This window comes from Aythya marila (genome assembly GCF_965140915.1).
Source record: "Aythya marila genome assembly, chromosome: 13".
Lineage (NCBI taxonomy): Eukaryota > Metazoa > Chordata > Aves > Anseriformes > Anatidae > Aythya > Aythya marila.
In genome coordinates, this window is record NC_139054.1 from 13790586 (window position 1) to 13815950 (window position 25365).

General features: G+C 43.4%; 1 protein-coding gene across 1 annotated transcript in view; it reads right to left on the reverse strand.

Annotated features, from left to right (window-relative positions):
- The window catches only part of IL1RAPL2 (interleukin 1 receptor accessory protein like 2), a gene marked incomplete at its 3' end in the record, with an annotated part of 337194 nt that overhangs the window by 81584 nt on the left and 230245 nt on the right, over positions 1-25365 (reverse strand). The window contains exon 6 of the mRNA XM_082770490.1: positions 12261-12335. Within this exon, the coding sequence (XP_082626616.1) occupies positions 12261-12335 (75 nt within the window). The remainder of the gene's footprint in view (positions 1-12260; positions 12336-25365) is intronic.

Below are 25365 nucleotides of genomic sequence, written 5' to 3' on the forward strand. Positions count from 1 at the left end.
TACTGCATTCAGTCGATGGTCAACTCTTGAAAAGTTAACGCCTAAATCTCCCTGTCTTACTGCTTTGACTCGCTATTCCCTCACTCCCACCCACTTATTTGTGCCATCAATTTATTATTACTTGTAGTAATAAATAGGCAATACATCACTTATTACAAGTGTAGGCAGTGTTCAAAAGAAGTCACTTTACTTATGTCTAAGTGCAATGGTCTCTAGTTAAAACCCCATCAGGAGAGTTTAACAAGAAAAGCAATAAAATACTTTAATAATTGAATCCAGTTCAAATGCAGCCCTATTAACTACTAGTGGAGCATGGGAAGAAAACAAAAAACTCCCTCCTCACCACTCCCACTAGGCTGTTTTCTTCAAAGGCAGGATATTACGTAGCGGTTACACAGCGTAGTAGTTTTATTTACCCCTTTACTAGCACTGGAAGGCTGTACGCACAGCCATAGGCCTTGACACGCAGACAAAATTTCTTACTGGATCTGAAATTTCCATCTGAAGATCCAAGATCTTCAGATGGAAATTTCCATCAACATGAAGGTGCTGATATTAAGAAGAAAGCTCCTCTAAAGCACCTCCCCAGCACCCAACCCACTAGAGAAGTTGGGGCACCTTTCTGGGTTGCTGATCTAGACCCACTGTTACAGTGAGACTCACTGTGGGAACACCCTTGGAGTTACACTGATCCCTCACTACTTATCATTCACCCTAAGTTGTATTTTAATAGCACCCAGCTCTAAAGCTGTATTTATTTTTACTGCTCGCATATCCCAAAGTCCTGACTGCTCTACATGCCTGGAAAGGAGGGGGGAACTGTTTTCCAGCAGACTGTTTTCTACCAATCCCATCAAGAAGGATATTAAGGGTAGGGAGCAGAGTGGGTAATTCCCATCTCCGGATAAAAATGAATCAGAGCAGTGATGCAACAGAGGCTTTCACTGATTAGGGAGGATGTTCTATTCAGGTAGACAACTGGCCAGAAACAGATGCTGTTTGTGGGCATAACTGAGCATTAGCAAATTATCTTTTTATTAAAACAGGTGTTTGTGGGGACTCGCGTGCCTGACGCTGCAGATGTGGCATTCTGCTGAGAGATCATGTTTGAGAACATCGGTTTCCTTCCCAGTTATGCTTCTGCTTCAACTGAGTTGATGCAGAAACTAAATTAGATTTAACAGAGTCAGCATCAGCTTTGAAAACTGTCAATTTCAATCAGGGTTACAGCAAGGAAATATAAGTTCTAACTCATGCCAGCTGTTCTGTTGCCCACTTTTGATCTCATAATCATTTATTATTGTCTGGTTTAAAAAAAACAAACAAACAGTATTTAAAGAGCTTTCTCTGGCTTCCATTATAGAAAGAAAAAAAAAACAATTCCAGAATTCCTGAAGATCTAGACCAAATATACCTTATTTGTGCCACTAGAAGTGTGAGCACAAAGACCAATGGCTTCACAAACTGAGATTTAGTTAGTGTCAGAGCAGGAACGCTCCATTTGCTACTATGAGACCACGCTTAGTCAGGAGACACCACACTCATTCATAACCAAGTACTGGACTCCTAAGTCTATTTAAAGCTTTCACCACTTGGAGGACACTGGCCACAGATGGGGTTAAACACAAAGTCTGAGCTTAAATTACACTTTTGGCCATTCATTGTTTTGCAGTCTGAGTCAAAATGAAAACATTCTTGAATATTTCGTGACAAGCTGTTAGCATTCCCTTCTTCCAGACCTCCTGCTTCCACCCCCAAATAAGTTAGTCCAAAAATATTCATGTTGGACTTTAATTACTGACTTATTTTCTTTTTTTAATTAATTTATTTATTTTTAAAGACATGCCACAGTGGATGCTTCATTGTGCACATCAAAAACACCTTCTCTCCACCTAAGAGGCTAAGCACCTTTGGCTTGTCTCATAACAGTACCGTGAGCTAGACTGAGCCTGGGCAGCTGCTGTTCTGGCATCCCCAGTCAGAATTTAGAGCCTCAGCTCCTCCCATTCATCACTTGAATCCTTGTTGTGCCAGAAGCCGTGTGCCACCCTACTGTTAACTAGGCTCCCTAAGTGTTTAAAGGAACGTGCTTTGGGGATGTTTAAGTAGGAGCACGGTACCTCCATTTAAAGTTACTAATTGCCAGAGAAATTCCCCAAAGCTTTCTCAGTCATTAGATTCTTGTAATTTTCATGTTGTCTTCAATACTAGATGAGCAGAAACTGAAGGGGATTTTAGTGCTTGACACTGTAGGACAAATAACCACGGATGAGGCATTACAGGAAACAAGAATGTTCCATACCTATACTTACAAGTTAGTTACAGAGGACAGCAAACATCACACAGGAAAGAAAGAACCTGAAAGCCTCCAGGTGCATTGCAAGCTTGGTTTTGCAAACACACCGGAAAACACCTGAGCGCTCAGTTGGCACAGAATATTGTATAAAACAGGCGTGAACAAAGGACCCAGGAGAAAAGTAGCACAAAAAATGAAGATGCTTGTGAATTCCCAGGGAACTATTCAGTCTCTCTTTTAAAAAAGCTGTTCTAAAATAATCCAGGACTACCGTGCCTGTTATTATGTGCTACACACTGTAATTTGCCTGTGGATTTCCTACTTACTTTTTACAGGCAGAAGTACGGCTTGTAATCCCCAAATGCTTGCTGACATTGGTGTTTGAAACCACAGGTTTCAAAGTCTTTTGAGTTCAGAAGTGTTTCTGCAAAGATAGATCAGGCTGTAAAAGGATGTTAAAAGGATGTGCTGGGTCATGATAGGCTGGGGTCTGGAGTTCTGAAACAGAAGCATACATGCCTGCGGCATCTGAACGATTGCCAAAAATGTAACAGATCCCTTCGCAGAAGCAGAGGCCCATGGTACAAACAGTTGGGTATCTACACGCCACTTGTTCTGCCTGATGATATTTAGGAAAGCCAAACTGCAATCCTAAACAGAAGTGCTTTGTCAGTGATCTTCAGTAAAGGAGATTTCCTAACACAGACAGGGCAGCCTCTAGAACTTAGTTTTCAAACTGAGTAAAGCACGAAAGCCGGGTGAATTCAGATCAAGTTAAACCAGAAACATCCAGCACGCTTACAATGAAACCCTCTGCTTACTCTACTTCTTCATGCATTCACTTTACTGGGGCAAAGGCTCAAATGCTCCACACTTTTCTGCCTGGAGCATTTAATGGTATCAACTATTTGAACAACAGGCTGCAGAATGTTTGCTATAAATTTGATTTCAAACTCATGGCTGCAGAACAGGAAGCCATTTTAAGAAGTTAACAGTAATGTAATCAGGAAAACAGAAAGCTTCATTTCATCAGCCTGCCCAATCAAAGCGGTTTTACTTTGCAAATCCCCCATGCTCAGGACTTAGCAAAAAACTATTTAAGAGTTCATCAAGTTCAGAAGCATTTACAGAAAGTGTCTGAATGACTTTGGAGAGAAGATCCACATGGACAATCTTTCCCTTCACATAAAGCAGCAAAATTCATGAAATACATTATTTGCTATTAATTATTTACTCCGCTCACTAGCGGAAAAACAGCACACTTAATGCTTTTTAGAAAAAGAAAAAAACCTGCAGATCAAGTATTAAAATCCTGACCTCAAACCACCCGGTTTGATCAGAGAAATGTGGAAAACGTTTTGAGCTTGGAAAGGATTACACAACATCTGAGCAGCAGAGCACGCAGCTCCAGGACCGAGCATCTAGCGGTGCTGAACACAGTTCATTTGGATTTAAGACTCTGCTGGATATAAAACTAAATTTACTTATGCCTTTTAATTAATACAGCATACAAGTCTATCAGCAAGATTTGTATTTGAGCAACAGAAAGCATTGAGTTATGCACTTAATTGTACGCTCCTCTGAGCTGGGGTAACTCCACACCTGAGTAAGCAACAGAGAAACCTCCCGGGATGTTTTCATGACTAATCATATTAATTTGTTCATGGGACTAGGGCCAAGCATGCTTAAATTAATAAGCCTCCCATAGCATAAGCAGATGACAAAAACACATTCAGCACGAGAAAGGTACAGCCATTTACTGCAAAGCTGGTTTGCTAAACTAAAAATGCGCAGTAGAAAACAGCATGCCTCGAGCACTTTTCCACAGATTACTACTTCATATAGTTTTACTTTCCATCTGATTACGGGCATTGAGAAGTCATGTACCATATGTCTTCAGCAGGCTAAAAGTATCTCTTCATTTCTAGAGAAATTTTGCTTTGAATCTTTTTTATTTGGACTTCATTGGACGGAAACGTCTCCCAGAAGAACAGTAAAGCAGCCTGGTTTTAACAGTCAAAGTTCAATTTCCTAAAAATGAGCTATTTGTTTCTGTACAACAGAAACAAATGCAAGTGTATCAGGATGACGTTAAGAGCAGAAATTATCAAGTGGATTAAAAGAAGCAAAGATTTGGTAGGTGGAATCTCACCTCCTTGGTTCTGAAGGAGTACGACGGCTCAGATTTCCATGGCCTCCGAGATCACGGCATCACAACTCTGAAGTTTTATGAACCAAGAATTAAGCCATCACTCTTCACTTTCTGCGTTGTTGCCTTCAGAACAGATTACCAAGTACAATTTTCCATTATTCTTCGGTGAAGGAAGAAATCATGAGAATGGTTACTCCAGATTTTAATCGTCGGTGCCCGCTGAACAGCAGCATTGTGATGCATGACCCTGACCTTTCGCAGCCCTGGATGTTTTGACTATTTGCCCACTCGGCTCCATCCCCACGTTTTAGTGAAGCCATAAACAAGAGATGGGAAATGGCATGCCCAGCAAATCACAGAATGCTGAAAAGGTCAAAATAGTACTGCTGAATGTTTCTACCCTGTAATTTACAGAATATATGAGGCATTCACAGCCTAATAACTCATTCACATGACAAACACTGTGGAGACAACGTAAAATGGCAGAACATGAATCCCTTCCAGTGACAGCGTTTCTAACAAGCCCAGAAAAACAGTGCAAACTTTGCCCCGTGGTTCTCTCTTTGGGAACGTTAATATTGCCTGACATTCCATGCGCAACGGCGTACGGCTGAGGACTGCAGTCAGTTGTCTCTGGGTTTGCAGCCAGGCTCAAAATCCTAAAGGTAAAGGTCCTGGGAAAAGCCTTGGTCAGAGCCAGGCCACTTCCCCAGGCGGTGGTCACAGCACCCAGCCTACCTGAGTTCAGGAGCGTTTGGACAATGCTCTCAGATATATGGTCTGGTTGTGGGGTGCTGCTGTGTGGAGCCAGGAGCTGGACTTCGTGATCCTTGCTTGTGGGCCCCTTCCAACTTGGGATATTCTGTGACTCTTCCCTACCTGTACTCTGTGCTTGTCTCAGAGCACTTCTGATACCACCCGATTTCACTGTCATAACACCCCTGGGAAACAGAAGAGTACTGGCCTCACTTCAAAAGAGCACAGAGTCCAGACCAAGGTCAGCAAAACCCTAGCAGAGTAAGAAAACGTTGCTCTCATCAGCAGCCCTACTCCCCTCTCTCCAGGAAGACCATCTTTTCTCACCTTGTCCCCCAAGGCAAATTTCATTTTTGCAGAAATAAACTCACGCCTGTGTCTCTGGCACAAGTCAAACGTAGCAACCCCAGACACCAAACAGGAGATCCGTAAGCCAAGCTCAGCACAGCTGCATGCCTGCAGTGGTTAAAGTGACGTTAACATTTGTTAATGACAGCTTAGTCCCAGTGAAGTACTAAAGATGAACATCCTGAACACCCACACAAAATCATCACAGTTTTCAGGGAAAGTTTTACTGGTGCAAGAAGACTTGAGTCATTTTTCTGCCATAAATTAGTTATTGCCCCTGTATGAATGCCACCAAAGATGTGTAAACCAGTACTTAACAGGGTTTTTCTTTACTATCTTTTTATTAAAGAAACAACATTTATCTAAAGCAGTGCTATTGCAAACGTAACCACAAGGTTGTCTAACATCAGTTCATCACTTTATTTCATAAAGAGTGCCCTTCAAATATATATAATGTTGATGAAACAAGCACTGAAATCATCATAAGCAATAAATAGTTCATAGAAATACAAAAAAAATACTCCAAGTGCCAAATGCTGCCTTCTGACATATTCGTGCCAATCCAACGGATCCGAATGGATGTAAAAAACATGGAGCCAGAATTCAGCCTTACTTCTCCAAGCCAATTACAGCAAAAGGAAGATCTGTACAAGTATCAAACTGTTCCCCGCTTCACATATGTATCTGGATTAACCACACAAAGTACAACAACTGAGGATTTATGCCAGCTGAACAGCAGAAGCCAGCCTCAAGTCTCTGAAGTACAGCATTTCGCCATTATCCCCGGGAAAAGCTGGGATATTAACAACACACCAAATTAGCATCAAAGCATTAGTGGTAATACACTTAGGGTATTTAGGGAACTACTTCTAAACCTAAATGTCAGACAATTTGTCTCTAATATTCCCTGCAGATTAGTACAAAATGGTTGTAATAGATGCAAATCCTGCACCCCTTCGCACAGGCACGTACGGCTGAAATAGCTGCAGAGCCACATCCCTGTGCTGTGGGGGCAGGCAGCTCCTCAAAAGTACATCCCAGGTTTCTTCTCATTCCCTAGGGAAAAGTGCTGCTTCGTGTATTTCTGTGCAGGGACACAAAGCTTTTGGTGTTACGGTTTGCACCACCAGGACGGAGCGAATCTCCAGCGTGGAGTCCAGATCATTTACACAGCACATCTGTAGCCACTTACGGGAAAAGAAAAGCGTCTGGGGTTTGTGCTCCCGGGGGAAGGAAGAGGAAGTCCCTGCTTATTTCTGGGAAAAGGTGGTGCAGGAGAGAGATGCAGACAGCTGGAAGGCACGGAGGAGACAGTGAGGGTCCTGGCTTGCTCCTCCAGACACCAAGAGTGCCCAGAGAGAAGAGATGCGGGGCAAGCATCACCCACCCCACACGTGAGCACCAAGCAGGGCAAGGGCAACTGAGGCTCTGGGGACAGCCTCCCCTCTGCACCCATTCCTCCACTTACAGCGTTACTACTTTTAGTAAAAGTTCCAGACTGTATTATGGGGGTAACATTTACAGGCTAGTCTAGCAGGAAAAGGACTTGTATCTCAAAAAAAAGCTGGATTCAACAGAAAAAACAGCATTGCTGACTGCTACTTGATTTCCCAACTGTTAGAGACTACCTTTATATAGGATTTATTTCCTATCAAGGCTGTTCTTTATAAGGCTCTGCCTTTCCATGCTTATGATTTTGTATTGATTGATCTATTTGGTGAAATCAAATTGAAAAAATTAATTACCTTAATCAGACCTTTTTAATTTTGGAAGACACAGAGGGGAAGACATCTACATCAAACACCTCCAGCTTTCTCACAGAACGGGTGAAAGAAGACATTACCTCCCAGCCTGTCAATCCTAGAAGAGACACCCAACCCTACACCAGGTGAGCGCCCTTTCCATTTGCAGGGAAATCCTCCCAGGTCTACCCAGGTTTGAGCTTTCAGGAGAAGGAGTTTGAACAAGCTCCGGGGTGACTCAGGCATTGGCTCTGGACACCTGGCATCTTCTGTGCCCACGTCTCCCTCCACCAGGGCTAAGATCTCCTTGTAAATGTGTGTTTGGGCTGCTGCAGCATTTCATACAAGTGACAAGAGCTCTACATCTCCACAGAAGAGCATGAAGCCAGCACTTTAGAGGACCTTTCACTATTTTTTAAGTGCTACTTTTTTTATGCTTTTCCCGTACCTGTCAGCAGACACTGGAGCTTTGTATGTTCTCTTATGCTTGTTTTATGGTAGCTCTATTGATCTGCTTAATAACCAGCCTCAAGGAATTGCACTGTTAAATCTTCTAGAAACAAAATCTTTCTGACCAGGTCAACTATTAGGAGAAAGTGAGAACCCTCATAAACTACGCATTTTCCTTCCTCAGCATCTTTGGACACAGAAACTACCGTGAAATCAGTGAGGTAAATCCCCTGACATTTCCCTTATTAAGTAAATGAATTAACATAGATATTTGTTGTTTTGTTCTTTAAGACTCCTGCAACTTTTCTTATGTAAGTGTCTGAAAGCAAAACTGGTACCTAATTTAAAGCCAGTGATACCAAAGCGATCAACTTCATATAGACGCAAACATTAACTCCAGTCTCACCTAGTTTGCCATAAATATTCATAAGGAAAAGCCTAACTTCACACCGCAACCACTGCATGCCATGGTGTAGAACAGAACAGAAAGTCCTAGCATCTGTTTTGATGTGGTGTTTTTAGCTTTTTTGATACTGAAGAACACCACACAAGTGTAAAACAGCAGCAATGTTGCAGGCAAGATGACGCTGGGAGCTCCTTAAACGTTGGCTAGCGAGATGCAGCTGCTGCACGATTCTTACAGGGTGCTGTCCAGCCCAAAGTCAGCAAAGCAGAGGTGTGCTTCCTTTCTGCTGCTAACACGTGCCCCTGCCACGCTGCTTTTCCACCAGACACCAGCCTCTTGGCACCACCAGGATTAGGCAAAGAAGCCAGGTCAGAGGAGAGACCTACTCTGTAACCGCGTAATCAGAATTCAAAGGCTTGGTTATCTTTCCTTCCACATTCAAAGTACTAGGAGTGAACAGAGTTAGCTGGAAAAAAGAGTTAAAAGAAATTAAGAAATCAGAGTGCTGCACCAACAGGTCACTGAAGACTTCGAGTACAGCACACTCCCCTCACTGCCAGAACAGCTGCCTGTGAAAGTGGGTGAGAGATCTTGAAAACTCACGGCACCACAGCCTGGAGACTTCTGACAGGGGTTTGGATCTTTACTTTCCTAACTCGTACCAGGAGTTGTCTAGCCTGAGCCATTTGGTACAAACAATCCAAATAGGCAGCTAGGTTTATATGGTCAAAGCAACAACAAAAAAAAGCCTTTGAACAACTTCTTTGAATCACACTGTCCTAAGCCTTAGGACATTCACATGCAGACCTTTACGGGGGAGACTGTCACATTTTGCAAACAGAAAAGTAAGGATGTATGGCACAAAATTCTTTAAATACTATCTCCAGAGCCTAGTGCTAAAGCCACGCTGCCTCCTGGGCAGAAGACCTGCGTGTATTTTGGCTTGTACAATCAAATTTGATTTAAATTTAATGAAGAAATTCAGGAATATCATTTTTCAGAAAGCAAATGATATAGTATCAGATTAAGCTCATATCTGCAAAAACATGATGTTTGTTCTTTCTATAAAGTATATTTGTTACAATCAAGATGTAAGATTAAATGTGCTGTATCGTCATGCAATGAAGTACCACTATTATGCTGTCCCCCGAAGCCAAGAGCTATCAAAATAAAAATCCGGGGGTGTTTTCCCCCCTTTTATGAAAAGGGAGATGTAAACAAAAAATAAATTGTTGTTATTTTCTAGATCTGCCCACAGATGAAGTGATTATCTGACCTCATAAAGCATCCAAGACAGTGAAATTGGTTTTGGTCTATTTCTCTAGTCCCCTGGGATGCTGTTTTGTGCTCATCTCTCCTCTCTTCCTCTACTTCTCCACCACAAGCAAACACAGAACACAAGAAGAAAATTCTGGCTTCTGCTTCTCTATAACCTTGACAGGGTTGGTTTTGATCTCTGTCAAATTCCAAAGGAAAAAGGAACAAGCAAGAAGTACAAGCATGCTCGTTCAGAAGAACAAGGCAGGCTCTGGGCCATGTTTGAAGCCTGGAGGAGCTCTTTCATCCACTGTCAATAAGAATTGCACATACCTATTTTCATTTGAACCTTCTTACAAAACTGGAAAGCCAAAAGGTGAATTCTGAAGTCTGCAATCAGGTCAAGTAAGCTGCTAAATAGTCAGGCCGCTGCCTAGAGTTTTGGGAGGATTTTGCACTGCATTGTGCTAATCATTTAGAATAAAGCCCCTAAATAACTATTAATCTGCTCCACTCATAAAGCAAAGACAGCCATCTCTTTAAAGATTAGTTTTCCAGCAGAATCTAAAATAATCTCTCCGAACAAGTAGGTGGATTAAACTCCACTTCTTTTGTAGTTTAACAGCACATTCATACTTGCATGACCGCTGAAAAAGCAGGCGTATGGGATGATTTGGCTCCATGGGCTAAATGCCCTCCGAAGAACGGATCCTTTCAGAGGGGCTTTGCTTTCAAGTCTGGTATGACACAGAAAAACATCACTTGTTAAAACTCTTAACAGTTTAGCAAGATTTCAGAAAAGCATTCCAGCAGATGACCTGACTTAAAACTTGATGCTGTGTTTCTTCACTACAATCAAGTGTTTCTCTCTCCTCCAAAGCTCCAGTCCTTACGGGGTCCTCAGCACACCGCAGAGGTCAGGTACCTGTCACAAGCTGAAGGTGATCCCTGGGACTTTCCTAGCTCTATTTATTTGCCATTTTAAAATTAGGAGGGATATGCATCAAATTTCCCTGTATATTCCAGAAAGAAGTTCAGATTCTTCCATAAGCATTGATTTCTTACAGCATAAGATGAATATGGTTTAGCAATGATAACCAAAACCATTCCCCCACCAGAAGAAAAGCCCCACAAGCAAATTCCCTGATCTTGGAGGACAACTCGTGGAATACATTCCAGCACACAAAGATGCAAGATTTCTATTTCCCCACAGAGATATTCCAAAATCCCATTACTGAGCCCCATCTCCGAGGAGAGGAGGGGTTTTGTTTGTTTTCATTTTACTTAGTTTAGATCGACTCCTTTTAATCAGTCAGAACAAAATGTTTTCACGTAGGAAAGAAAAAGCTCGGTACAAAACAGTCCTGATGGAATGGAGGAACTTGGAATAGGAAATGAAGGCAGAATAAAAATGCAGCAAGCAAAGATGTGCCTCTGAGTGCCTTTATTACCCAGCTGCATGCGGGGACAGTTTGCTCCCAGAGGAAATCATTACGAAGTTGACTTTTAACAAGCTGGACCTGGAAACCAAATTCAGCCTTTAGGGCCGATCCAAACTTTGATGGCTGTTCTGCTGCTAGTTTTGTGGAGCTTCTGAGTGTGGCCTCAGACTGATTTTGTGTTTTTGCCTTTTAGGCTTAATTTCTGCTCAGGATTTTCTGAGGAAGGGAGCGTGAGCATACACATTTACCTGCTGCAGGATTCAGCAGGCACTGCCTGTTTCCCAGCTCCACTGCTGCCTTCCTTCCCTGAGCAAATCCAGACAGACTCAGGAGTCAGGTCAGGTACACAAGAGAAAAATTAGCAAGGGTCACAAATGATTCTCATTCTTGCCACAATTCAGGAATCACACTCAGGAATTCAAGCCCCATTTTTAAATACTCCATGCTATCTGAAGTGTTTTGTTGATACTGTTAGGCTCCTAGTTTAAAAACGAGGATGTCACACAGACAGACAGACAAAAGGCTTACTGCACTCCCCAGCCACCTTACATGTTTCATTCCAACTCTGCTTGCCTTTAAAGACTACTCCACCACCAAATCCTACCCAACTTTGCAATTAAGAGTGGAAGAATCAAGCTCAAGAAGAAAGCAAATGGCACCCCTTCAACACAAAGTAAATAACCCACATTTGCAATGCATCCTTTGTAATTTAAACTCGTGGCAACAGAGTCCTCAAAAGTAACTCCAGTCACATTTCTTCAATTTAGAAATATCCTTTCAAGGCACTGAAAAAAAAAACCTCTGGAACTTCAAAGCCAAACAATTCTTTCAGCATCACGATGCCTCACAGCTCCCCAAAGTTAGCAGAACTTTCTAACAGAGTTTCTCAACATGAGAGAAAACACGTGCTGCCAGCTGAGAGTCAGAGCTCTGCAACCACACACGAAAATACAGCGGGAATGAGAACGCATACAGCCATTTTAGTCAAAAGCCCTTTCTGGTACACATTCAGAACCACCTGAAAACGCAGTTTTCCATTAACTTTTAAAGGAATCAGCATTTCTTTTATGAGACTATTTGTCTTAGGGTGAACATCTACAGATCAATACAGCACCAATGCAGACATGTTACTCTATCAATCATCTGTTAAGAAGAGCTGCAGAACTTTATATTTTGTATATTTCTAGACTTTAATACCCAGCATAACCAATTAGTACTGCTGTCCGCAACGTTACACAAGTTCACTCCCTGAAATTGCCATGATGGAAAACTCTACAGTTATAAATGAGAAGCTGCAGATTGATTTGCATTTAATAACAGCACCACTGAACCTTTCTTACCACTCGCAATTTTTCCCCATCTGCTACCAGAATGGAAGTTTAGGATCTATTATTCCCACAAGGGGACTTACCCAGCTGGACATCTATAACAGTTGGCTGGTTCTCCATGGGGAACAATGGCTTTGGAGGCTTGTCTGTGAGCAAAGCTAGAAAAGAAAATGAGAAAACGTAATGGAAAAATTGAGACAAATAACTGGATAAGAAAAGCTCTGTCATGTAAGCAACCACATGTTTGTACACTTGATGGCATGCAAACATTTATTACCTAATACTGCTGCTTTGGCTGCTAAGCTGCCAATGCAGGGCTCAATTCCTAGTGGCTGCAGTGGGCACCGATAAAGTGGAAATAAATAATTTCAGGAGTTATGTTCTTAACACGAAGCAGCAAGAGGAACTCCATTTGTCATTTTTAATCCAGATACAATACCTACATCAATTTTAGATTCTCATCCTGTAAAGTTACAGGCATAATTCATTTGCAACATCCACCTAATCATTCCAGCGTGACCAACCCCAACATTTAAGTTTCCCCAATGCAGTATTTAGATTCTTAAAGAGAAGAACCCAGCATCTGGATGCTCTTCTCAAAGTGGGGACCTTGCTGCTTCTATTCTGAGGTTTCTCTGTTGGGAGAGCTGGAAACAACACCCAGGTGTCCGCTCAAGCCACAAGGACAGACAGACATGGGCAATGCTAGTCCTGAGCAGTACAGCTACAGACATCAGCTTCATGACCCAGTGTAAGAGCTCAGTGCCAGCCTGTGTATGCAAGTTTGAGCTACAAGAACGAGTATTCCTGAAGTATACATATATAATATGGGGAGATTTTTATTTTAAAACAAATACAGCATCTTGTACCAAAAAAAAAATAAATTAAATTAAACACTTCAAATATACTTCAAAACTTCTTCAGTTAAAATTGATCACTAGAAGTTATTTGATCGGAGTTCGCAAACTAAGCTTGCATTTTCCCATAAAAGACAAAGGCAAGATCACCCTCAGCTCCTCAGAAGCCTCAGCACCTACCGGTCTGATAGGAAACTAGCAGGCCCGGAGCTTTGCTAGCTGGAGCTGAGAGCTGCCCTTGGCCAGGCAGCAGGTCTCTGCAGCCAGGAGGAAGGAGCTCTGCACTCTCCTGCCCCACGCTCCCAGTGGAGCTCAGCTCACTGGTGTGCAGGGAGGACATCTCTGCAGCAGCACCTTGCAGCTCACCTTCTGCAGGGCTTTCAAAGAAGCCAGGTGATCAGCTGAAGCAGCAGTGCAGCAGTCACACATCTCACTAATGGGTGAGAGCAGCTCTGATAAGCAGTGATCAAATGGCAGCTGTGCAAAGTCAGAGGCAGCTCAACTCTGCTATCAAAGGATCTGCAACCCACACAACATCAAGCCCACATCTGAAGAAGGTGACAAATTGGGTGACTGTCAGCACAACCAGCTCCCCATTTTGTTTAAATGAAAACAGAGCTCCTTCCACTGACGCCTCAGCCATGCTTTGCTCATTGCTGAACAGACATTTCAGTAACAAGCCAACAGCCAACATTTCTGATCCAAAGCACACGTTGGTAAGAACCCTTTGCAAGGTTTACCCACACGGACAACACGGGAATCTCCTAAGGGATTTAAACAGCATCTCAATAAGCCTAAAGCCACAAGAAGGGCTCAGAATGAAAGATAAATGGGAAATATGAATGGGAAATTCTGTTGATGAGAATTCAGCACATGTCCAAGACCTCATAATGAAAGCAAAGACTGAAGTGGAGAAAGATCAGCTTAAGAACACAATTCTAAGCAGCTTCATACAGCAGGTAGATTTTTTTTTTGAGGGGGGAAGTCTGACGAATGGAGAGGACAAAAATAAAGCCCCAGTTCCCCAAACCTGACATTTCAGTTGAGCGTGGGCCCCTGCACTTCATGAGGACTCTCAGCAGCATTTCATTTTCTACTACCACCACTTTGCTCTTTTCCCTTAAACTTTTGCTACCCTTAAACCTTCCTTGTGTTATTACTTTTCATCTCTGGTACTAACTTGTCCTCTCAGTGCACCATATGACTTGGGGAAGCTGCACCCATGCGGTGCCAGGGTGTTCAGGCTTTTCTTGCTTCATGTTCTTTGCAGATCTCATTCCCACTGCACCCTTCACAACCCACCCCAAGCAGGGCTTCCCCTGCTTCCCTTAAATAACTGGTTTTATTTTGCCATATTGTTCTTGGAGGGTAGTGGTTGTAAGGAGCTGACAGCCCATCAGAGCTCCGTATGCAGGAGCTGAAGTGGCCCAGAGGGATTCTGAGCCCAGCAGGCAGCGAACTGCTGGCTCTTCAATGTCATGCACGTTCATAAAAAAAAAAAAAAAACAAAAGCCAGCCTTATTTTCGAGGTCAGACAACAGATTACTTATTCACCTTGTGAAATTCACTTTTGGTCCTTCTTAAGCAGTAAGAAGATGCAAGATACTCTCAGCTGCAAAGAATTCTGATCTAAAACAAGATCTCTGTACTCGACAGAAGTCCATAAACAGCCTCTATGCAAATGCACATTCCTCTAAGAGAAGTTTTGTGAGTTCCCTGGACAATTTTATAGATCACAGAGGCACTCTGATCTTCAGCCTTGCTGAAAGGGAAGACAGAGCAAAAAGTTAAAGCTGTTACTATGCCGTTGTGCCTTTAATGAAGCCAGCAACATTATGCTTTCTCACCTAACTCCTGCTTCACATCCCACAAAACCACTTTAAATTACACCAATGACACGCACTGCGGACGTTCTGCCTAGCAGGAACAGGACTCAGCAGTACTTCTGCAGAGCAACATGCGTGTGCCTCGTTACTGTCAGAGGGAGAGCAGGATGGAGCTGTCTGCAGGTTGTTCAGATCCCTGGGAACACAACACGCTCCTGGGCTGCTCTGAGCAGCAGTACTACTGCAGCAAAGCTGCTGGAACAAGGATGTTTTGGTTCCCCAAAGCACCATTTTTTTTTTTTTTTTTGCCTTTCCCAGACACTTGGTCCAACAAGGCAGCGCTCTAAGCAGTTCTCTGCCTCGCCCTGCCCTTCTGGGACTTCACAAAGGCTGGGATGGCTTTATCAGTGGTTGCTTGTGCAAGCGTCAGCTCCACAATGCTGAATTAAGGCTGACTGGAAGCCTCAGGTAGGGTTTTGTGCTTTGTCCTGGAGTAACAGCTGGTAGGACCTGCTGCGTGGGGCAGCATCCAGCTACCCACAGGACTGACCGAAAAAGAAAACAGCCTGGAAGAAACAGCCCCTGGTTTTAAGCATCAGTGCAGTACAAGAGCCTAGCTGCTCACTTTTTCACCCACCACAGCCTTACCATTTCAAAAACATCTTGTTCCATAGCCAAACTTGCACATAACACACTAATGGAGCTCTCCTGAAAAAGCACAAAGCAGTTGAAAAGAGACAGCCTTAGGACTGGGGAAAGGGCTCACAGCTCAAAAACCCACCAGGCATCTCAGAGAGCACCAGCTCCCTCCGTTAGTTACCTGTCACAGCTCTATTCCCTGTATTATTTCCTACCTTCCCACTGGAGCAGCCCTGCAGTGCTCTCTCCACTCCTTTCCTTCCCAGCAGCCACAGGCAGGAATAACTCAGGCTGCTGCTACAAAGGCAAGCCCCTTACTGCAATTTTTGGGCAGCTGAGCTGCTCCCAACTTCTGAATTTAACACCCCCACATCAGGTGAAGGCATGCCCTGAGCCAACAGGGATCACCTGTGCCCCAAGCACCCGAACTTCTACCAGCACCAAGCCAGTCACACTCAAATACAGCTGCTTACAAGGTGGAGGACTTCTTTCTTGGGACGGCACAGCCGAACTGCTTTCCAGATCAGTCAGAGAGCTCTTCTAAGGGAGCTAAAGGCAGAAGTGTAAAAATATTAATTCGTATATGGCTAAGAATCAGCCAAATAGTGGGGAAAGGTTTTCCTCTTTCTCTTCTCCCTTGGTGTGGATGGTGACTTTTCCTCTTGTCGTGATGTACCCAGAGTACGGTTGCTGTTCTATGATTTTGCTACGGATGTGCCTCCTGGACATTTGTTCATGTGATTTGCAATGATGAAAAGTGATGAAAGGAGCAATTATCCAAATATCAAGCAGAATGCAGAGAATCTAACAAAATTGTTTCAAATCTTCCACAAGACAATTGCATGCCAGCCTACTTCCTTAAATCAAAGGATCTGGCATTTTCCCACCAGTAATTAGCGCAGAGCCTCCAGTATCACTCAAACAAGGATCTGGCTAACCTTTTGACAGCAGAACTGATGTGTTTGAATAGCATCCTCCGGGGCAAATAACAGCGTGCCAAGTCCTTCATCTGCAAGTAGCTCATACCCCAAGTTAAGCTTTTGTTCGCTCCTAGTTCAAATACACACGCTTCCAGGCACGGCTCAGATCTGCTTTGGCATCCAACGATCTTGGCAGTGACGTTGTAACTTTCACACCGGAGGCGGAGCTGTGTGCGAAATGCCAGATGAGGACGTTAAGCAGAGGGCAGGTGCTGCGAGGCAAAGTGCAGCATCGTGCTGCTTGGAGAAGAGGCACCTAACTCCCTTTGGCTCATCTGAAATCCCAGCCCGTGCCGGCCGATTTCTCAGTGGCTGACAGTAAAATGCTCCAGGCCTGACCTGCTACTGCCTCCTGTTATGTTTGCTTACACCTCAGCAAATGTGTGAGCCACTTGTGCAGATGTAAATGTGAAAGCGACAGCTACCGTCTTGGCTGCCAGGGACTGAGCTGTGCACTCGCAGAGTTAAAAGCTTGTCTGAAGAGCCAGGGGTTCCCACTCGGGCTCGTAATAAATATCCTCTGGGGACTGAGCCTCCAGCACACGTTCAGCAGCGAGTCACTCCCGGATCAGAAGGATCGCTTTTCATTCTGTTGGCACAGCAGTAAATTACCACACAAGGTGAAAAGCAGCAAAGAACCGCATCAAGCAGCTCATTCATACAAATGCAGCTCCACGAGGCTGTGATTCTGCGGGGAGCCTGCTCCCTGATCAGCTGCGTTGTGGCAGTGCAGCACTCAGCCCCAGCACCTCCTCAGCACCCAGCCCTTGTGCTGCGCCCCAGCAGCTGCAAGCTGGCAGGATGACTGCACCTCCAGCCGTCACTTGCTGTAACAGAAATGAAGCCGTCGCAACTAAACGTTGTCGCAGGATAAATGTCTTCACCTTTGAAGATCAACGCTGAGCCCTCATTCTCAATAACTCCAACTCGATAAGCTCAGAACTTGTGTGGAAGCCAGGAGTCATCACCCAGTGACAAAGAGTTTTGCTCTATTCAAACAAGAAATGCATCTTTGGGGACAATGGGGTGAAATGATACAGCAACTGGAGGCCTCCCCCTCTACCACCAGCACCACAAATATCAGTTTCTGCACACTGCCTGGGATCAGAGTGCTTTAATGTTTGGTCTGCCTCTGTGGGACTGTTTCCTGCAAGAAGGAGTTTAGCCTTTTGGTATTAGCAGTAAATGATTAGAATTTATCACATTAATTGTTTTTATGACAGAGAGAGACAACACAATCACCATTTTAAGGAAGATGCTGTGTCTCTGCTGAAATGCAGATGAATTTTGAAGCACTCAAACGCTCTCGGATCGTTACTGCTGGGTTTGATTCGAACCCATTAAGCCCTTGATAATTTGGAACAGACCCGTGCTTGGGAGGTCCTGCTGCTGGCACCAAACAGAAGCTGGCCCCGCTTGTAGCCCCCTTGACTTTGAGAGCAGTGAAAATCCTTAATGACGAGCTGCGTCCGTCTGTCCTGCTCTTGCCAGCTGCTCCAACAGCTCCTGCTGCGAGGTCGTGCCTTGCAGCACAGGGTGCCTATTTCAAATGAGCAACAGCAGCTGACAATTCTGTTGTGAAATCATCTCTGCCAGGCTCTGAAGTCTTGCTGCCAGGCTGCTCACCTAAGATGCCTTCAGCTACTGCACACAGGAAGCTCTCAGAGCAGATGCAGATGGAGGAACTACTGTGGGGAGGAGGGCAGGAGCTTTGTTGAATTCATGAATATATTAAGAAAAGTAAAAAGGAACTGAATTTTAGATTTTTTTGGCTCCTCCAGTTTGCAGATTTGTGGAGGACCTTCTGCCCCCTTCTTACAAGGCAATCAAGTCACGTAGGGCTGCAGAAAACGAGTGGTGAGGTTCTGATGGCACTCATGCAACAGTACCTAACTTAGGGGGACTCTGGTGAAGTGAAACAGAAATGACAGCAGAGACTGCACACGCATGAAGTACAGATGACAGAATCCCACAAGGTGCCTATCACAAAGTAATTACACCAGGGCTGTTCTAACAACACTCCTGCAGTACCCACATCAAATGCCAGTGGCAGCTGACTGTCAGGTGTCTCTGGATGCGAGCCATTAGCAGCCTGCAGTGGCACTGAGGGCATGGGTTGCTCTCAGGGCTGCCACTAGGGCCATGCTGGGGTAGGTGCTGGGAAGCAGCACGGTTCTGTGTTAGCAGGGCTCTGGCTGATGATACCAAGTTTCCACATTCCTGCGGTTGCCAACACCACATCTTTCTTTTCACCACGTTTATAAATTTCACAGATTGGGTATGATTATATGCGATCATCTTATTCTCTTCCTAAATGTGAGTCTTGCAGCTTTCTTTTATGAGGTGAGCATGAGTTTCCTGAGAAACAGAGAAAAAAAGCGTAACAAATTGTTGCTAAATGTAAATTGCATTTTCTTGCAATATAATTCATGAAAATCTCAAATGGAGTGTGCTTTATTTAATGAATTGAGTGTATTTAACACAAAGGATACATCATTTCACCTGCACTGAAAATGTCTCTCTTGGACTATGGGCATTGAAGCAGCCCTCCATTTCAAGGAGATCTACAAAGAACATCTTACAACATTTTATCTTTTGGATTTCTTAATTCTTTTTTTTCTTTTTGTCGTACAAAGAAGTAAAGGAGTGGTGACAGATGAAGCCAGATCTCCTCATCCATCTCAAAGGGACAGCTGGGGGCTCTGCATGCAGATGAAAGCTATCATTCTTGTCAACCTCAAGTCAGAGCACCAAAACCCTGCCGTCCACAACCAATTCATGTTCCATGATGGATGCGGCCACTCGTGTGCGGTGAGGTACCGCACCACGGCACAACCCCAGCAACATGAGCTAACACGGAGTGGATTTCACATGTTATTTGATTAAAACCCAAAGCGATCCATTATTTTCTGAATTAAACCCCTCGTATCAAAAGAGAATCATTGTGGACGATGAATGCCAGCTACGTACTGATTCACCTAAGGTCCTGTAGCTAAACAAAACTGTGGATGCTCTTTGTGGAGCTGGGAAAAGCCCTCTCCAAGCTCAGTAGGAGCTCCCTGCCATGCACACCACAATCAGGCAATGCAGGAGCCGGCCCCACCTTCCCACCTCCCTTGGTTTGCTGTCTCAGACAGCCACGAGCCTCCCCGTGCCTTGAGAGCCCACAGCCCAAACCCTTCTTCCAGACCAAGGATTTGCGCACAGCTTTTCAAAGAGGACAGAGCTACTGAAGATCTGCATTAATAATACACTTCACTTGAAGGCTCAAAGGCAGTAGAGACCATCTAAAACTCGTGCTTTGGACATAATTAGATATTGCGCCATGTAACAGCTTGGCCTTCTTTGATGTTCAGCAGGAGCACCGCAATTTCAAAGCTGCCACACAGCAAACAACCTCTAGATGAGAATCCAATTTTAAGTTTTTCAGATTAACAATATTCATGAACAAGAAATATGGACACTTCTGTTAAGTCCTCCCTTGCCAATGGATTACTCTCAATAGGTGATTAATGAGGAGGTTTCATCCTGCCCCATCCCGCCTGTTAATTCTGATCCTTCTTTGGATTAAGACGCTGGCTTGGGAGGCTTTGCTACAATAATGAGAAGCGTTACTACACTTGACAAGGAAAACCTTTTCATAAAATGTTTATGCAATATTGATGTAGGCTCAGTGTCTCTAATTTGTCTTCAAAAGCTACATGATATATTGTGCCAGGTTTTGCTATTATTTTTCCTTCTCCTTTGACATGAAATGTTGAACTGTAGTAGTCACTAAACACCTGTAGCACTGTTAAGAAAAAATTGGGCAGAGTCATATCATTAGTGTATGGATTAGAAGGAAAATGAATAAAAGCAGGAATAATATAGGCACGTAAAGTAATCAGGGGTACACTTGCTGCTGTTTATCCTGCCTCATGAGTCATGATTCTACCTCAGTATAATTCCCCCAACCCTTATTAACAGAGGGAGATAATTTTTACATTACGGAAAAAAAAAAGAAACAAAAAAAATAATATGCAAAAGCCAAGCAACATCAAGCAGAAAATAGTAAACTCTCTGAAATCTAGGGAGAATCTCCACCTGATTTTCAGGACAGCAACCAGCAGTGCTCCCTCCCCCCCACAGCCCCTGGGACACTGCTGGTAAAGCAGCTCAGAACAGAGATCCCTTCCCTTAGCTTCTGCACTTCCCCGCTGTTCCCAGCTTTAAGGTTTTCTGCTGCTTATTTCCAGCAGCCAGATGCACGTTTTGCAGCAGGGATGTAATTTCTGAGAGATTTTTCATGGAATTGTGTCATCTTGTTGTAACGAACCTGCTCGACACTTCGTTTTCCTGTTGAAAGTGACTTCTGTTTGTCATGTGTTGAAGCAATTTGAGATTCTGCTTTGGCATTTTCAACAAGAGAACAAGACGATTCAATCTGTTCTGGTTAGTAAATGACATTACATTTAAACTGCATCATTCAAAGAAAACTCAGCATACTATTTTGACTGCCATTGTATATCTTATCTTATACATCATTATGTGCTGCTGCTGCTGCCACAGCTTAGGGAACGATGTTCAAGCAACAAAGGAAAGAATTTAAAGAGGACACCCCAACTCACAGGTTTTCTAACAATACTACCCTGAAATTTCCATTTCCTTCTGAAACACTATTCCCAAATTGCATTTTTCAGGTTTGCCTTTAGACGGGGAATCCTGAAAATTTGGGCTTTTTTTCTAATGTAAAATCTGAGAAAAGGAAACACATTTTTCCCCCAAATAAACACATAAATTACTGACCATTCCTAACACTTCTGGCCCAAAGGGTGGGATGACAGGCTGATGGAGAAACTAAGCACAAACTCACAGTGGCAGTGTAGGAAATAGTAGAGGATGTGTTACTTGTCTTGTTCATCATGCAGTGACAACCTGCCCCAGGTACCTGTGACTGTTTTACCTGTCACCTACCCCCATCTGAAATATTTTCTCAGTTCTGCTGTAGGCTTTAAAATGCACTATGCACCATGTGCACTTCTCTCTAATCAGCATGTACATATCCATCACCTCTTCCTGACCCACAATATTTATCAATCAGGTTTTATTTACTACAGGAAAAAAGATTATGTCTTGTTCATCAAGAGTCTTCAGTTCTAAGCCATATTTTCCTGAAATGTAAGGCCACATTTTCAACTGAAATAGTAATAGGTGTAGCTAAAGAGCATGAGAGCTTCTGAGGAAGTGAACAATATTTGAATTAATAATTACAGAACAAAGTATTTTAATTGGGTAATATGGAGAAAATCTAAATGGAGCATTACAGGTGGAAAATACTGTCACTTCCTCTCCCAGATTTTAATTAATAATTAAAGAAAGTCCTTGTGTGTCAGCACATCTGTAAAATAGGCACTTTGATAAAGATCTATCACTTATCTACAGAGCACATGGCACCATTGCTTTTGACAGAACCAGTAGATTAAATAGAGAAAGGAAGGACTGTTTGTTTGTAAGTAATAAAATCATAGTGGCTTTGTAAAAGGGTTGGATAACAAAAGCAAAACCACTGTGCAACAGTAATGCACTTTTAGGACAGAATGTTTTTCTTAATCTATTATTATTCTCAGATTGTGCTTACAATCTACCTTTTTTGCTGTTTGGTTACTGTTACCCACCCAGAGATGGGTCCCCATCATTGCTATCATAACAAAAGGCAGCATCTGACTACAAACGCAGGATTGGGCTCCATTTCAGCTAACACACCAAAGTAGAAGTCAAAGACTTCTCCTGGCCCTTTCCATTATTCTGCAATGATGTGCTTCCTTACCGAGGTGCTGCAAAGGGATCTAATGCATGGCACTGTCAATGGGCTATTTTAGCAGACCACCTGCTGGCGCTATTTTCTAACAGCTCCAGAGCTGATACTCAGGTGATTCCGAGTTGTGGCTGCAATGGTTCTTTTCTCCTCCTACACACTGTCAAGGTAGTACAGCTCTTTCTGTTGGTAAATAAGTGGGGTTTTTTGTTCAAAGGAAGTCTCATCTGGAGCTGCAGAAAACAGTTAAATTATCATTAACAGCATAAACTGATCTTGCTAGGTGTGGAAAACTCCAAAGCAATTTCATATCAAAGCAATGTAGCCTTAAGCTTTTGTCTATGAATGATGAGCAACATTACTTCAAATGACATCTTTTGTCAGAGTTGCTTGAGCTAAAGACAGAGTGAATCCATTTGTATAAATTGTGGCTTCGCTGCTGAAAGATTACAAAAATATATGGTGCTATCCTTAAGTCTCAAACCATTAATATAGTTAAAATATGCCATCTTTTCCTGGGAAGAACTAGCAAGTCCTTAAAACACTATCATCAATCATGACTAATTCACTAAATATACAATTCAAACGGCAATAGAAGAATAAAATACAGTATAGTCTATTATCTGTCACTGCATCAAACATCTCCATTTTTCAACAAAGCTGCAAGTCAACATTTCCAAGGTCTGTGAATCCATGGTTCATAAATGAGACCCTGTTCCACTGGGTTTGGCCCTTTGATTTCAACGTGTCTGAGAGGTCCAAAGCTCCAATTCTGGCTTTGGGAAAGCGAACCATGAATCGCTCCCCAGTAAAATATCTGTCTGAATGCCACAATGCAGTCACTGAAATAGAATTAAAATGATCAGCAAGCAATTGGATCTTATTAAAAATATTTTGATTCCTCAAACTTGTACACTAACTGATGTATTATAATTGCAGAGCATTTACATGACCCAAACAACAAGGTGTTGGCCAGGAGCCCACCGTACTGCATGAAGTCCCTGCCCCCTGGTGCTGCCCCGTTGGGTTCAGATCGGCTCCTTGCTGGTTGCAGCCTCACCATGTTACGGCAGGGTTCGGAGCAAGGAACATTTCACTCTGATTGAAGGTCACAGTAACGAAAAGGAACATTAATGGGGTGAAAATGAATATCGTGGGGACAATAAATCATTCTTGAAATCCTATTTAATTGATCATCTTGTAGCTGACCTTGCTTTTATGGAAGTCAATGGCAAAGCTTCAGTTTCCGTGGATGTGAACGGGATTGGGTCCCTTAAAGTATGGTGGGTTTTATGAACATTGAAGGTAGCATATTTTACACCGGAATATTCTTTATTACTTCTCAACTCAAAACTTCACCATGAGCACCGAATTGCTGTATAAAAGCACCCCATAAAACATTCCATTAATTTAAACCACAATACGTTTTCCTGCTAGCAATATTAAACGACGCCACTTTCACTGGACTGGTATCTAACTGCAAATTTTCTCCTCCCCATTTTCTTCCCCTGCATTTTCCTCCCCGATTTGACACCCATTTCTATCACAGATCACTGTCTCTCCCTGTTTGGCCTGCAGTTTGATGTTCCCTTTACTAACACGTGAACTACCTCCCAGGCAATCACCTTTCTCCTGAGCAGCCAGCCCTGAGCCGCACGATGCCCACAGTGTTATGGCAGGTGACTTAGCAAGAGGAGTTCAGTTTACTTGAAATGGAACTGAATGAGACAGGATAACTCTGCAGCTGCGTTGTTAAGGTTCAAGAACCTTGCTCGACAGACCCAGGTGTGAGTCAGGAGAGAAGCAGGGTCCGGAGGCTCCGTGCTCACAGATGCTCCGTACTGTGACCCTGCCAGGACAGGTGAACCTGCTCATTCTCTCTCTTCCCCCAGGTTATCTTTACTCAGGAGATGTTGCTGTCTCTTTTGTACGCTGATCACTGGTTTGTACAATGAACAGGCTTCAACAACGTGTTTTCAGAGGAACACGCAGTTCCCTTCTGGTGTTTGACTCTGTTGTCTCAGCATATTTGCGAAGTCTGCCTTGGGGACAGTGGAATCCACCAAGAACTGCTCACCAGATCTCAAGCAGCACAATGGAGCAACCTCTTTCCACCCCTCTACCTGCACGTAATTCCCCTTCCTCCTCCCTCTGCCTCTCTGAAAGCTGATCTATCCATACCACATGCTGAAATACCTCCCTTGGGAACCAAGCGGGGGGGCATTTTAGACTGCTGTAGCGGGAACACAGCTTTAAAAGCCCTCAGATCAGGGAACTTTCCAATCTGAGTCAGGGAACTTTCCAATCTGAGTTTGAGGGATCAAAATATGATGAGGCTGCGCTCCCCAGCTAGCACAGTTAGGGCAGGCAGAAGCTTTGCTGTGCTGATCACCATGCTGCTGGTTGTCTTGTTCCTTTGCAGCTTTCAGCTTTCTCCACTCTCTGTGGGGGCAGTGGGATGACCCTGAGGGCTGCCCCAGCAGCCTGTCACCAAGGACAGTACACTGGGCAGCTGATTTCCAAGCTGCCAGAGTTTGGGGGCAGCAGTTTGATAGCAAGGGGTCTGATTCTTAGCATTCATTTTTGCTGATGGTCTCGGTACGTACACGTTTTCCATTCACAAATTTCATTGTAGGTTTTGGGTGTCTAACATCCTTTGCCAGATCTCGTCCCTACCTAAAGATGAGAGGCAGCAGAAGCCAGGAGATTCCCATCATACTTTAATGCTGTTTGCGGACTGAGCAGTTTGCAAGTAGTCAAGGTAGAAGTGCAGTTAATTTTTTCAGACAAATACTTTATGAAGGAAAAGAAATTGAGTTACTGGTTGCCTGAAACTATTTGTAAATTAATATCAGATTCAGTTTTAGATGAAAAAAAAAAAAGAAACAGTAATGTACCTCTTCTCCACAAATATGAACATCTTGGTGTGACATTTTTCCTATATGAAATACATTGTTATCTGTTTCTGTTTGGAAAATTAAGACAGCATCTTTGAAGCATATTTGATTACCTCCAATCAGGAAGGGAAAGAAAGGGAAATCAGTACTTTTCCCCTAAATGTTACATTTAACTACTGAGCAAGGTGCCTTACA